Genomic DNA, 15,423 nt, shown 5'->3' with positions numbered 1-15,423 from the left:
AAGATTAATTTTGATTTGCGGTGGACACAATGAAGATTCGTGTGAGATAAAAGTACTGCAGTTGTGTCAACAGCGGCGTGTAGTCCATCTTAGATGTCTCCATCTCAGCTTCCTTTCACTCCTAAAAGGAAGTCTTCGCCTTAGATAGAAAGGTTTAGTCAGGGGGGGGGGAGGAGGAAGCAACAAAAAGGAAGAAGGCAGGGAGGTTAACCAGAAAGACACCCAGTTGGCTACCCTACACTGGGGGATTAGGGAAGGGGACAAGAAAGACGAGAAAGAGAGAAGAGAGGGAAAAAAGGGAATACGTTTAGTCGGGAATACGTTGAAAAGCGATGGGTATAAGTAGCCGAAATGGATTTAAAAAAGTTATGCGTAAAAGCACTGGACCCTGAGCCGTGCCGCGCCTGCCCAGTGTAAAACGTGAGCAGCACTCTGGTCCAAATGTTGATGTTTCCTGCGTGCTCCGTTAGGGAGCTGCTCATGTAAGAGTACCCTCTTCAGACACAAGAAGCGTGGTTGAGAACGGCGTGTGTAGCTATGCGGGCTATGTTGCGCTGCGGATTGCTCGACATATGTGCAGACCGAGGATCACCGGAGTATCTACAGTGTGGTTAAGGCCAGGTGTGGGAATGGTTATCGTAGCTCGTCTGATGGTATAATGTTTTTTTCGCTGGCCTGTGAGCGACGCCGTTGGCAGAGTACAGCAGCTGCTTACGCTTAATGGCGTTTCCATGGGTGAGCAAAGGGAGCGAATAATAGCAGTGAAACGAACGAAGACTGGGAGGAGTGGTACGACAAAGATGAGTCACACACACACAAAAAAAACGCCCTAACCACGAAGTGAATCGTGATGAGTGGGCAAAACAGTGGAATCGTTCTGTATTTCCGTTAACCACCCGTGACATTGACCGCTCACGCATGTAAATGAGTGCGAAGTAGTGTACAGTTCCATACAATGTTTATTGGTCAATCACTCGTGACCCTGACCACTCACACATGTATATGAGTTCCAGGCGATGTAGAGCTATACAAAAAGTTTATTGGTCATGACTAACATGTCGTGTTGAGTTTTTAATTTCATTTTGCCTTCGTTATCTTTCATATTAGTATCATTATCATATCGTTACGTCGTTTACTGCACAAGCCAGTCGCTGTCTGTGGTCATCATTGTAGTTGTCATTAGCGTGATCGTCATTTGTCGTGGCGTTTTGTTGGTGCGCTATATATGATGTGTAGTGTATGTGCTGTGCCGTGATGGCCGAAAGAGAGTGCGTGGTCTGGAACGCACTTGTTCCTAATAGTCATCAGTATCACCATCGTAGTTTTCGTCAGCGGCGGCTACGGCGCACAACGCCAAGCCCACGGACAAACCCCGACCATACGGTGCTTCGCCCCTAAAAAATACCCGGGAATATGGCACAAAATTGGCGAATCTTGGTATAGCGACGCTGGCTGATCTCAGTTCACATAGCTGCAGCACGGGAATCGCAACATCATTGGCAATTCAATCGAGCGTGCTTCAATTTATATATAAAGTGGTAGCGAAGGCTCCAAGGACTCCCTCTGCTTTCAGAAAATTGAGGCTGATCAGCTGCTCATGCAGCTTAGCGCCATTCTTGTGAGGTGGGAACACTTCCGGTGGAATGAAAAATAATGCGGATGTGACGCATTAGCTGGTAAACAAGTGACGTCATTTTGTGTTTACTAGCGTGAAATTTGATTGATATGTGGGGTTTAACGTCCCAAAACCACTCTATGATTATGAGAGACGCCGTAGTGGAGGGCTCCGGAAATTTAGACCACCTGGGGTTCTTTAACGTGCACCCAAATCTGAGCACACGGGCCTACAACATTTCCGCCTCCATCGGAAATGTAGCCGCCGCAGCCGGGATTCGAACCCGCGCCCTGCGGGTCAGCAGCCGAGTACCTTAGCCACTAGACCACCGCGGCGGGGCACTAGCGTGAAATTTGATCTTAAATTACTTTTCATTGGTCTCTGATCGCTGAAGACTCGCGCTAAGGCAGTCACCAGCGAGTCATCCACGAGTGCATTTCAAGTCAACGCCATAATCTAATACGGACTGATGACATAATAGCGAGGGTACTACCGTTCACTTTGCCATGGTTCTACAACAAAACTTAGTCGTCGAACATTTATTCGCCGGTTGTGGCACCTTCGCCCGATGAATTAAGGCAACCAACAGCGTAGCAGCGTATACATGTGATATCTGCAGCGTGGTTTGTTTGTTTCACACATACGCGGGCTTTTCAGCATGCACAATGCTTGTGATTTTCTGTTTTAGCAAGATGAAACGACGCTATAGTCACACCAAAGTGATGACCTTTCAGTTTTACTCCACGGTCAAAATAACTCAAATTATTCACTTCGCAAAATGGTAGTAACAACAGAGAATTTGTTGTGGAAACTTCCTACGTTATGTTTTTTTTCTTTTTTTTTGCATTATGGTTCGATCAATTACCGCTACGCATGCGAATGAAGGCATGCGAATAGTACCATGGTAGATAACTTGGCAATTTGCTCACTGATAACGCGAATAGAAAGCACTGCATGCTCAATAAGGCAACCGGGCTGCAGGAATACTAATGGATGAAAGTCTAGCGAACAGTGCATTCCGAACCATTGTCCTTGATTTTTATCTAGAAGACATGGGTCACCAAGCATACGTTTGTTGCTGCTGCATCGTTGCACAGCACATCGTTTCCACAGCTACCGACGAAAGCACTCGACGTAAATCTAATTCACATCGTTCCAATGCCTTTTGGGCACTGCACTGAAGAACGTCTCCTATGATAAACTCACCCAACAATTTCGCGCACAAAAGAAAATGCAAGCAAGCGTAGAACATTAAAACACGTGAAGGTGCGTGCCTTCGAAGACAAATGTTACGAACGGACTTTGCCATGCTTACTCATGTAGTGGCTGCACTGAGTAACAATAGCCTGGGCAGATAGTGCTAAAAAAATTTTGTAATAATAAAAAGAGTCATAAATTTTTTGTTCATTACACCTACATAATATTGTTGGAGAAAAGAAATCTCGTTTGTAAAACCTATTGATTGCTTTGACTTTGAATCAAACTTGTTTTTTTTTTTTCACAACTAGTATTTGTTCACTCCACATATAGTCGCACTTTAATCGCAGCTCCCGTAACATACCTATGCTGATGTCGCTGGAAATAGCTTCTAATCCGCTTTTCGTTTGGGCCTTCGCGACCTATCTAATTAGACCTTGCGTGCTTTACCGAGAAGCGGCAACCAAGAGAAGGCGACAGACTGATCCGGAATACGTGCATAGATTGCCACTCTAAACGCGCGTTCACACTTGCTCTCGAATGGACCGAAAGGGGCGAAACTCGGGGTGAAATTCACTCGCTTTGCCACCCAAGTGGGCGGAACAAAAAAAAAAACAACAACAATCTGAGAGTGAATTTCCTGCTACGCAAATCCAGATCCGCTCTCACCTTCACGACTTTTGCCGCACTAGGCGCGAACCACGTGATCTAACCAGCAAGCCGCAGATTCAATATGGTGGCGAAGGCGGTGGCCGGATTCAGCTCGAATCGCAAACTGCTCGTGCAGCTCGACGAAGCATGACAGCCTTAAAGACGACGTGTTTATCGACAGCCTGGCTTTGATTATGGTCGCCGAGAACACTGTAAGTAGACGGCGCAGCAGCAGCGAGTCGGCATGCCCCAACGTGACTCGCGTTTGTGTGCAGCCGGTGGAATCTGCCCCCACCGCTGCCAGCGCGTTCGCCCGTGTCGTTTCTGCTGGCGTAACTCCCGAAACAACATTTAAAGATGTGCGAGCTGCTTCTTTTCGGTAATTTGGGTGAATAACTAGAATTTGGTGCAAAATTTAGTTCTCGGAAAGCAGGCAAAATACAAAGACATGTCCAGGTAGTGACGTCAGCGGTGGCGGGGTGGGACAGAATGAATGTGAGCATCTTGTACGGGCGCGGTCATGGTTTTCTGGCTGCTCTGACGTGTTTTTGTTTTCACTTCCCTTCTCAAGTGTAAATGTGGCCTAAATGTGATACATTCGCTGTCCCTGAGCTATGCCGAGAGAAACTACGGTGGTTGCTAACGCGACGGCACAGTGGCAACTGCTCCTCGGCACAGTGCAGCATAGCTGTAGCGCTTGCTGTGGTAATGACGTAGCAATAGTATCTTTAACGAAAACCTCACTGTGAGCGTAAACAGTTTCGCTATTAAAAAGTTCGCGTCATTTTGAGGTCGCAGGTTCAGTCGCTCCCCACGACGAAATATCTTTTCTTTCTTGCACTTTTCTTTCGTTCAGTTACATTACAATTACTTATAATAGATCTCTCATGCTTTATTTGGCATAATTGTTGGTTACTTCTCACTAATAGTGTGTCTCGCGAAGAAAACGAGCCCTTAGCTTTGCACCTGCTTACTTCAATTAGTGATATTAGTATGTCGCGACCGTATGCTGTTTTCCCGCTGACGCTACATTGAATATTTGTCAAAGAAACGTAACTAAAGTAAGGGTTTTAAATAGCTCTTCGATTAGTACGCTGGTCCAGTTGGTTTCTGTGCAATCGCTAAAGACCAGTATACAGAAGTGATTGTCTGCAATTCATCAACCATGTTACAATACTGCTTTGGTTTTTTATGCGTACACTTACTGCAGGTAGCTAACATTTTTTTTTACTTCAAGTGGTACATATTTGGTGTAGTGACAGTACATGGTTTTATATATACAACAGTAATTATGGTGTATTGTGTCGAAGATGGCTGAATAATGAATTTAATACTTGAGAACGGTGCGAGCTTTTATTGTCAGCAGTTCTACTGCCTTGCGCTTTCTGATGAACAGCACTTTATTTGTCAAATCTTAACGTAATCTGAGACACTATTGACAATTTGGCACAAATGCACTGAAGCGGCAACACAAATCGTAAGGATTGGTCACTCATAAATTTATACTTTTATCAGAAGAAAATGCGAAGACTTCGCAGATGAGAATTGCAGTAGCTAGGTTGAACCGGTTCTCAATTTTTCGCTGTTACTTTTCGTGTAATTGTTTCATTTCGCATTGCACCAGCGTAAAATCTGATTATGTGTACAGTCTACGTCACCGTAACTCTGCGGTGGACTGCGAACGTCGTCTGCCGGTGTTACATGGAACTCTGTGCTCATCTCACTGAGATGCATGCGTGGCAGCGTTTGTCTCGATGTCTTTTCTCTGGCACCATTGATTGCCAGGCCCGATTTCCAGCCTCGTTGGTACGATATCAAGTGTCGAGCGCAGATTTAAGGTAGCAATCTCTGGTTGGCCACACTGAACCTTGTGCGGTCGCGTTCTACTATTTGATAAGTATTTTCATTGTACGCGGTGCCAGTGACGAAACGATTCGATTAATCGTAGCATCAGAAACAATTCATGAGCTTGGCCGAGACGATGTTAGTGCCCTTTCACTATCAATAACAATCAAAACAAACTAGTTTGCCTTGATACAAGTGTATGTGCGTACACATCGCTATACACTTTTTCATTGTATGAATGTGTGCGATCCGGCTTGAAATAAATCATTCGTTTAAAGTGAGTGGCAGTTGTAGTCCCACGCGAATAAATTTGCGGTGAACATTTCAGATATATAGATTTTGACAACACGGGGGGGGGGGGTGGGGTGGCTAATCAAGATGATCGATTAAGGCAGAATGTGTTTGCTGCGGCAAAACTTGAAGCCCCTTTCCTCCCCACCAGAATGAAGAAACCTGCACGTGCGTATGGGGGCTTGCATGTTTTAGTAGGTCCGGTATTTCAATACGTCTTTGAGTACCGCGAAATACTGCGTAGCACTCCGTCGCGGTCCAGTGACTAAGGTACTCGGCTGCTGGTCGCGGGATCGAATTTCCACTGCGGTGACTGCATTTTCGATGGAGGCGCAAATGCTGTAGGCCCGTGTGCCAAGATTTGGGTGCCCGTTAAAGAACCTCAGGTGCTCGAAGTATCCAGAGCCCTTCACTACGGCGTACTCTCGTAATCATATGGCGGTTTTGGGACGTGAAACCCAACGTATGAGTCAATAGATCGAAATACCGCTTAGCGTAGCAACACTCGCGAGCAAACGTTCACCCACGTACGCCCAAATAACAAGAACGACCGCGAACACGTGCACGTGGTGGAAGAAATAATTCGCGTACACGCGGTGCAAGAAATAATAAGCTTTTCGTCGCTGCCACAAGCTGTAACATTGTAGATAGTGTAAAGGCATTTTCGCGATGCCAAATTGGCTTCTCGCTCGCTTTATTCGTCACAGTACAAGTGATAAACAAATCAGTGCAAATCACCGATGTCAAATGGCGCCAGCTGTGGATTGCTAAAGAAACAAAACTAGCAAACAGGTAATCTTAACACTCCGAAATTTCGGAACCGATCTTGAACACTCCCTGAGTCTACAGAATCAATGATTTCGAAATGGCGCTTGCAAACAGCGCCAACTTGATACAAATATTCTGACGTTGAAGCCACAGGAGGAGAAACTAAACCAAATGCAAGTGTCACTTCGGAGCTCGCTGGCCACAGCACACACGACGGGCACTTGTTACATTCAAGGTGGACGGTAACTAGTCGCACAGGCTTTATCATATTTTTCTGGCGTTTTTGGCCATACGGTGGGTCTTACCGGTTGATCACGCGCATACGTACCATACACCCGGTATGCCCGAACATGCTTTGCGTTCAACAGAATACCGTATGGAAAAAGTGTTCTTTTTAGAAAGTTCCTGGATGTTGCAGAAAGTTATGGGAAGCGATACGGTATACGGCATGGTATTACTTTACCGTTCTCCTCTAGTTTCTCGTGGTGATTTCACCATTCCCAGCTGCGGTTGCAGTTCTTCCACCATATACAGCTGGTTCTTTGTTAACAAAGTGTAGTCTGAAGGGCAACAAAGAGGTGTGATGACCCTTCACTAAACTTTTAAAAGCATTTGTGGGGTAAGGGTGCATTCACTTGAATTAGGAGCGGCAAAAGCACAACGAGCAAGAACGGATTGATTGATTGATATTGATTTCGACCACCTAAAGTTCTTCAACGTGCACCCAAATCTGAGCACGCGGGCCTACAGCATTTTCACCTGAACTATAAAGGAGTAGCGGTACGGTGATACTATGTTCTATTTCTATACCCATTTCCACAACTTCCTAGAAGGTTCCCGCATCATCCTTTACCGTAGTCTCTCGGCGCTGATCTGTGCCGGCGGCTGGTCGAGGTGCCTCTGCGATCCGGGCACTGTAGATGGCGGGTCGGAGTACTTCTGCGAGCGGCGGAACAGGCGCCGCTTGAAGCGCTCCCTGGGCGGAGGCGGCTCGTTCACTGACAGCAGGTACGGGCTCTGGCAGAAGTAATCGAACTCGTCCCAGTCCGCACTTGTCGGGTCGTATCGAGACGGAGCCACGGAAGAGGGCATGATGCACGGTTCGGTGGCCTCGCTCCTGCAGGGACAGTAATGCGTGCTCATGGTCAGCTATGAGTAAGTTCTACAGCGAAACGTTCAAACATCCGCAGCCCTGAATTAGGCCCCAGATGAGTGAATGGATGGATCAGCTTTATTGGGTCATTCGGAAGGCTCTTTATAACGTTGCGGACCGCTGCCGCGTCGGAACAAAAAGACCAAGTCTCTCTGCCGCAGCGCGGGCCCGTTGGGCTACTATTACGTTTTTTTGGAGTCCGGAGCTATTAATAACATCCCCATTTGGATGGCGTGACGACTTCACCACGTAACGTAGGGCACCGCCAGAGCATGTGTACAAATTAGCTAAATTAGTGCAGAAGGAACAAGTATTAATCAGCTGGCTGTGTTTCTGGGTTTACCTTGCGCAGTTTCGAGGGGCTAGGGTACGGCCTGACCTGTAGAAGTCCGAACGTCGGAGCCTGAGGTCTGCTTAATTTTCTGTGTGGCGGAGGGTATCGTCTCCGTGCCAGGTAAAAACGTTTTGTCAGTTTGCTATACGAGATGGGAGGGTTTCGGTTCCCCAAAACTTCAGCGCTGCTCCCCGCGATAGCTACCTGGTTTACTAGTCCTCGCGCAGCTATGTGGGCTGACTCTTTGAGATTGCGCGGGGCTTCCTCAATGTGTTCCAGGTAAGCTGGGAAGAAAACGGTGAACCATTTTACTTGACAGCATCAATAGGAAGCAAGCATGTGCGAAAAGCTTGTGCTAGGCCAAAGTACGGATAGTTTTTCGAGTTTAAATTGCAATGAAAAAAAGGTTAAGTTCAGCACGTTAGATCTGCGTCTCTTCCCTCTCGATCCTTGTATTGTTTGCGCTGAGTACTGTACAAGGGAGGAACGAAAGGGCATTAATTATCGACAGGAAGGCTAAAAGCGCGTACCCGCTAATGAATTCTCTGTATTGAAGTGAAGTCCATTCCTATTGCTAGTTAGTCTATGCACCTGTGACCTGCTCGGAAAGAAAACAGTAGCGGCACCTAATGATGATGACAAATGAAGTCTCATATAATAATTCATCAGCATTACAATCTTCTTCGGATTCAAAGGACATTGCATGCTTTGCCAGGACTCCTGGTGTGGCGGTAGCACAATGCCTCCGAAACCTAATGGTAATGCAAAATAAAACCACAGAGCATCGGGACGCCAGTTGGCACCAGGAGATGTAATTTGCGTTTCTGGGTCACGCCCGGGGGAAGTCAGAATTCAGTGGAGCTGCAGACCCAGGGCTTCACCTTTAGGTCTTGAACTCTCGTTTGCCGCCTTCTCTAAGATAAAGCCTCGTATTTCTGCTCGCTCATGTGTTTAGTACTCAGTGGCAATTGGTAAATAGAAATTCGTCGTACCTTGTTCGCGTCCGGGTGGCGGTGTCTCGCGAACGTCGCGAAGAGGGCGCTGCCGAGTCCGTGCCGTGCAGTCGCGGGCTGCCCGAGGGCTTCTTGCCGGTCATGCTGCTGCTCGCCGGGGCCGACGACGAGGATGACGCACCCGTCCTGTCCATGTGGAAGTAGACGTGCGTGCTGAGGTGCTTCGTGAAGCCCGCCATGCGAACGGGCCATCAGCGAGCTTGGCGACAGAACCCTGTAGCCGCAAAATAACATTCGCCTTAGGTTGTTGACGAGGCCCGAAAGGTACGCAGAAATCTATTGAGAAACAACTCGCCAGTTAATCTTAGAATAGTTTACAGCGCATGAACAGAAGAAAAGGACACAGTGCAGAACTCAGTTGTGAGTTGAGCGCTGTTTTTTTTTTCTGTATCTGGCCCATCACTCTGGTAATTATTCTACGATTAACATCTCTCAATTCGCCCAACTCGCGATTCCGCTTCATTCGTTATTCCTTTAGCTAAAAATTAAAAATAACCTGTAAGTCACTGATTGCCAGTTTAGTTGCCAGAGCCATAGGTGGCAACACCAGGGGTATAGTAGTGAACGCTTGTGGTGTTTCGTCAGTTTACGCCATCGTTAGAACAAAATTTTTTGTGTCGTATAGTGTCTGTGTCGATGGAAATGTATAAAAGCGCGGCTAATAAACAATTTCTTTACTGCTGACTCTTGCAGTTCAGTAGAATAGTACATTAACGTCACTGCACATTTAGCTATTTTTGTGCCTGCCGAAAATTATCATAAGATTTTGCTACCAGCGTAACTGACGCCGTGTATTTCTCTGGCAAGACGGTAATTTTCCAACAGGAGCAAGTTCTTGGGCAAACTGAAGTTCTTTGTTTATTGTGAATACCAGGTGTTTGCACCAGATGTGAGCTATTTTATTTTTACTGTATATCATGAGTGGTGGCCCAAAGTGCGCACACATTCACCAGTGGAGAGAATAAGACGGCGAAAAGGTCTCACTTGTCCTTCTCGACCACAACCTGATTCAACTGTATGCCGGCACATTTTCTATAACGCTTCCTAAGTAGCGGCGCTTCAAATTCTTTAATGCTGTAGGTCCGTGTGCTCAAATTCGGGTGTACGTTAATGAACACCAGGTAGTCGACTCTGCCGGAGCCCTCCACTATGGCGTCTCTCATAATCTCATAGTGGTTTCGGGACGTTAAACCCACATATCAATCATTCATCGAATCGAACTAATCTGCAATTCCTACAGACCTCCCGTCAGGCAACGCACCGTTACCGAACCTTAACGTAAAAGCTGTGGCCGATATCCTCAACATGCGCCGTGCCAATGTTGGTGACTCAGCGATGCAGTGTTCCGTCACTCGGCCTCGCGCTGCAGATCATGCAAACGTGTGGCTGACAGTTCATTTTGATACGAGAATGGGAGAGGTTAGGAGGAGGAGGAAGGGAAGAAATGAAACGCAGGGAGGTCAACCAGACACACGTCCGGTTTGCTACCCTGCACTGGGGGAAGAAATGAGGGGATTGAAAGGCTTGTACTCAAGCTTACGAACCCAAGAGCATCGCAGCGTCCAGGCCAAACAGGAAGACGCCCTCTGGGCAACCCACGGCTCGTCCCACTCGGTGTCAGCCACTGCTCCCCGTTTCTTCCTCACCCTCTCCTTCCGCGTGGTTCGCTGATACGCCGACAGATGGCGGAGGGCGATGTGGCTCCTTCGCCACTCGCAAGGATCCTTCGGGGATGTACGCTGACGTCACGCTCCCTCACGCGTCGTCAAAGTTGATGCATGGCAGCTAGCTGAGACTCGTGACATTGTGGCTAGCATGGTGTTCCTGTAATGAACAAGGACAGAGAAATGTTCCGGACATTAAACTGTTTTGCTATAGCAGTTTTTCGTTTACATGCAGTGGCTTACCTATTGTTATTGAAGTGCAAGCAAATGAACGTCATTTTAAATGTATAATCGCTTTTGATTTTTTATTTTTATCAATGACCAGAATAATGTGATCCTAATCTAATGTGATGGCTTAAAGAGCACAGTGATTTGACATGAGGGCACGCATAGTCTTAGATACACAACAAAACCTCACACATGCGACGGGTATACGTGAACAATTTGAATGCTGGAATAAAATTCTTAGTTTAAACGGTGCTTCTTTATAAACAAAAGGTGTTTTTTTAATCTCATTTATTTTACACCCGATGCCTAAATCTCTAATAATTAACTGTCAATATTTGTATATTAAGCACATATTGAAAATCTTCGGCTCAATAAATTACGCATAGTTACTTTTGTTTTCGGCCCGTGCAATCATTATTAATAGTACTTTGATTGCTATATGCGTTGCTCACTATAGTTAGCGAGTGTATCATTGTAGAGCTGATTGGGACACACATATTCAGTTACGCTCTAGCAGACCAAGGCTTAGTGCGAGAAAGTCTCTAACTGTTACGTCCCTCGTGGTGATTGCAATTGTATCGACTGTAACAATACATTTCATCAAACAGCAAGGCTAAGCCACACTACAAATTAATGCATTGGTGAAATTCGACGTCGTCAGAGCACTTCTGACCAAATAACATCACATATTTGCATGCCGCATGCTATAACGTTACTGGTACGCACACCTACACTCTACTTAAAATGTGTTTGTTACGTAAGATTGTGTTCTGAGTGTGAAATTCACAGATAATAGATTCAAAAGAATCGCCGCACTCTGGTGAACACAGAGAAATCCGGAGGCACTCTGGGCTCACAACATCAACAGATGATCACGTGTAATGACGTGGTCCACTCACATCGACCATGGTACAATGACTCCTCACAGGCAAAAGTGTGGCGCAGACGCGGGCATTGAGACATTCGTGCTGCATCATTCTACGCAATGAATATCAGAACCGTCAGACGCTCATCTTCGCTCAACATTTACCTGCCGATAGTGCAAGGAATTTGTGGCCTTTATACAACCAGTCATCACAACCATTGCCCACATCATTTGTATCTTGTACTGGCGCTCTTTAACCATCACATGACTTTTGCGCCATTAAAGACCACGTATCATCATCAAGCAGATCTTCGATCTTGATGTAGTTAACCTCCCTACTCAAGATCGAAGATCTTGAGTAGGGAGGTTAACTTGTCTACGTCCACTTTGTTACCCTGCAAGTGGGTAGAGGGGAATAAGGAAGCAGAATGGAGACACAGGTGCACATTGTGATTCCCCCCTTTTAAGGCGCTACGGCGTCTCTCATAATCATATAATGGTTTTGGGACGTTAAACCCCACATATCAATCAATCAATCAATCAATCAATCAATCAATCAATCAATCAATCAATCAATCAATCAATCAATCAATCAATCAATCAATCAATCAATCAATCAATCAATCAATCAATCAATCAATCAATCAATCAATCAATCAATCAATCAATCAATCCCTTTTAAGGCGCGGCAGAGAACCTGTACATTGCAGTCTTTTCAGGTACAAAAACGTCGCATGAAACTTGAGCCTTTTTCGAAACAACTTGAAGTTGTCAAGTAGCTACACCTCTTTCCTCTCCTTTTTTATGCGAGTCTGTTCTATTTTATCGCCCGCCACTCTAGGGCATGCTGCACCTGTCGTAGTTTTGTGCAGCCTCCGGGTCTCAAGAATTTCAAGCTTTCTGCCCCTCGCATGGTATTGCACAGCCTATGGGATCGGCATGCCTTTGAACAAACGACGATGACGTCATTGTGATGCATGGCGATTTGTGACGTCAGCGATGGCGTACTGTTATATTGAGGTCATGCGGTTTTTGGCATGCTTGCGGCACGCACACACTTTAGTATCCTGCTGCGTTTGTACGACTATTGCTGCTTAGTCCTTTTTTATCCCACCTCCCCCGCCTTGGTGATAGCGCCACTGACAGGGTCTCGCGATGTATCGCCAAGTCTCGTACAATCTTAAAAAAAAACTTGTTCCCTCGAGAAACGTATAGCGAAAGAGAAACGAACTTCAGTTTTGACAAGTGTTCTTTGTACTTCAGCCCAAGGGTGAATGACCTTCTAAGTCCAGGCAGCCATGGCTCACTGCTGCCGCCCAAGCCCTGTTAACTAACCACAGCTGGTTGTCAAAGTTTTGCATCACCAACAGAGCCTTCCACTGGTCTTCAAGTTCCTCTGGGTCCGCTTCCTTCTCTTCGTTTTGACTTGACGATGACGACGATGGTAAGTGCGGATCGTTTTCACACTTCAGCGCCATTCATTGATCTTCGACATGAAACGCAGTAGTATGCTTTACCTGATATTCTATTTTTTTTTTGCACGTACAAATTTGTTCCTCCAGAACAAGGCGCTGTAACGCTTCTGGTGGTTCACACTTGCCAGAGACGTCTTGTTCGATCGTGTTTGTCTACATGAACTTGATTTAAAAATAATCATCCATCGGACTCACGCATGTGCTCCGTCGTCCGCTGCCAAAGTGTGTGAATCGACGATAGCTGAAGCCGTGACGCGTAAAATCTGAACCTGGCACGTGTCCACATCGGAGGGAGTGATGCAACAACAAATGGGAAGTCACGCTTCACACCCACGGAAGCGTTGAAAAGAATGACGGCCTTTCAAAACGAAAGCCCTGTCTCCATTCGGTGCCGACCAGGGAGGAGCCAAGCCAGGCACTGTTTGTATTTTTGGAGGTTCGTGTTTAAAGCAAGTGCTGCGCCCCCTGTTTACGTTCCCGACACTGGTTCGAGAAGAATAACATGGACAGCTGGAAGACTTAGTTGATGTAGATGACTCAGTCATTGTACATTTACGTTGGTATGTTGAAAGTGGATAACTGCAACAACGCAGGCTCATTTGCTTTATGCCGTTACGCTGCTGCATCCGACGTCGTGAGCTTGCTTCCAGGCAGCAGTGACCATCGCTTGATGCGTGTAATTAGTGACATTGCTTGAGCACTTAGATTTGGGTTGAGTCAAAGGAACCACCGTATGATGTGAAGAATCCCCAAAGTACCACCTGCCGCATAACAGCTGCATGGTTCCAATAGCCATGTGGAAACTGGCGACTTGTTCCCGCCCAACCATTCTTCCTCTTTATGGTCGATGACTTAGGTTGCCAAGGCCTACGAATCGAGATCGAATTAGTTTTGAAAACTTGGGGCAATGTTAACAGTTCTTATTGCGAAGTCGTTGAGACATCGGGCAAGTTAGAAAAGCGGCAACATGAAGGTATAATCAGCGATATCACTTTAATTACCGCGGGTATGCAGCAATGTTCTTTCAAAATCTGAAAGTAGATATTTCAAGAGAAAGCATAGATACTACAATAAATGTGAAAGATGGCAATCGGCAACCCCCCTCTCCCCCATAAATTTGAGCGCATGACAATGCCCATAAATTTACTTATGAAATCTTTACATAAAACACTGTTAACATTCGTCGCGGGTTTTTCAGGTGAAAAGGTGTTGTAAATTGCTTGAAAGTGCCTGAAGGTCCTTTCATCGTCATGATCATCAGCCGATTACACACACTGCAGGACCAAGGCCTCTCCCACGATCAGCCAGTCGAACCGGTCTTGTGCTTTCAGCTGCCACGGTATACCTGCGAACTCTTTAATCTCATCGGCCTTTCTAACTTTCTGTATCCCCTTCGTGCGTTTGGCTTCTCTGGGAATCCAGTCAGTTACCCTTAAAGACCAGCGGATGTTTTGCCTACGTGCCCGGCCCGTGTCCATTTCTTCTTCTTGACCTCAACTATATCTTTCACCCCGGTGTGTTCCCTCACCCACTCTGCTCTCTTCTGGCATCTTGAGGTTGAACCTACCATTGTCTTTTCCATCACTCGCTGCGTCGTCCTCAATTTATGCTGAACCCTCTTTGCAAGCCTCCAGGTTTTTGCTCCGTAAGTACAAGTACCGGAAAGATGCAGCTGGTATACACCTTCTTCTTGAGCGTTACTGGTAAACTACCATTCATGATCTGAGAATGCTTGCCGAATGCGATCCATCCCATAATTATTCTTCTCGTTATTTCACTCTCATGGTTTGGCTCTGTGTTTACTCGTCCTAAACAGACATATCCCTTTACAGCTTCCGGCGTCTCCCCACCTATTGCAAAGCGTTGTTTTCTGCCGAGACTGTTGCACATTGCTTTAGTTTTGTGCATAATAGTTTTAAGACCTACTCTTCTGCTCCCCGTGTCCAGTTCAGCAATCATGAGCTGTAATTCGTCCCCTGAGTTACTCATCAGTGCAATGTCATCAGCGAATCACAGGTTACTAAGATGCTTTCAAGTAACTTTTATCCCTAACTCTTCTCAATCTAGGGTCCTGACAACGTTGTGTAAAAACGCGGTGAATAGCATGGGATAGATAGTTTTTCCCTGCCTTACACCCTTCTTTACTGGGATTCGGTTGCTTTCTTTATGGAGAACTATGGTGGCTGTCAATCAATCAATCAATCAATCAATGAAACTTTATTTTCATGAATAGATATATGTAATTATAGGGATTATTTGGACCGATAGCCTAAAGTGGCTAGTGGACGGTCCAATACAATGTGCAACATAAAAAAGTGTACAGG

General features: G+C 46.1%; 1 protein-coding gene and 1 long non-coding RNA gene across 6 annotated transcripts in view; one reads left to right on the top strand and one right to left on the bottom strand.

The window, feature by feature from the left end:
- The window catches only part of LOC119165343 (uncharacterized), a 250,681-nt gene that overhangs the window by 52,662 nt on the left and 182,596 nt on the right, over positions 1-15,423 (bottom strand). For all 5 annotated transcript variants that reach the window (XM_075871556.1, XM_075871559.1, XM_075871557.1 and 2 more), the window contains 3 exons: positions 10,412-10,691; positions 8,847-9,081; positions 7,221-7,484 (listed from right to left, as the gene is read on the bottom strand). In XM_075871556.1, the coding sequence (XP_075727671.1) occupies positions 7,221-7,484; positions 8,847-9,046 (464 nt within the window). In that variant the 5' untranslated portion in view covers positions 9,047-9,081; positions 10,412-10,691. The remainder of the gene's footprint in view (positions 1-7,220; positions 7,485-8,846; positions 9,082-10,411; positions 10,692-15,423) is intronic.
- On the top strand, positions 3,540-15,374 carry LOC142768949 (uncharacterized). The gene is made up of 2 exons (XR_012885578.1): positions 3,540-3,675; positions 12,888-15,374. It is a non-coding gene; the product is annotated as an uncharacterized LOC142768949 (long non-coding RNA).

This window comes from Rhipicephalus microplus, chromosome 8, assembly GCF_043290135.1.
Source record: "Rhipicephalus microplus isolate Deutch F79 chromosome 8, USDA_Rmic, whole genome shotgun sequence".
Classification (NCBI taxonomy): Eukaryota; Metazoa; Arthropoda; class Arachnida; order Ixodida; family Ixodidae; genus Rhipicephalus; species Rhipicephalus microplus.
The sequence above is the reverse complement of the archived record's forward strand: the minus strand, read 5'-3'. Positions and strand labels throughout refer to the sequence as shown.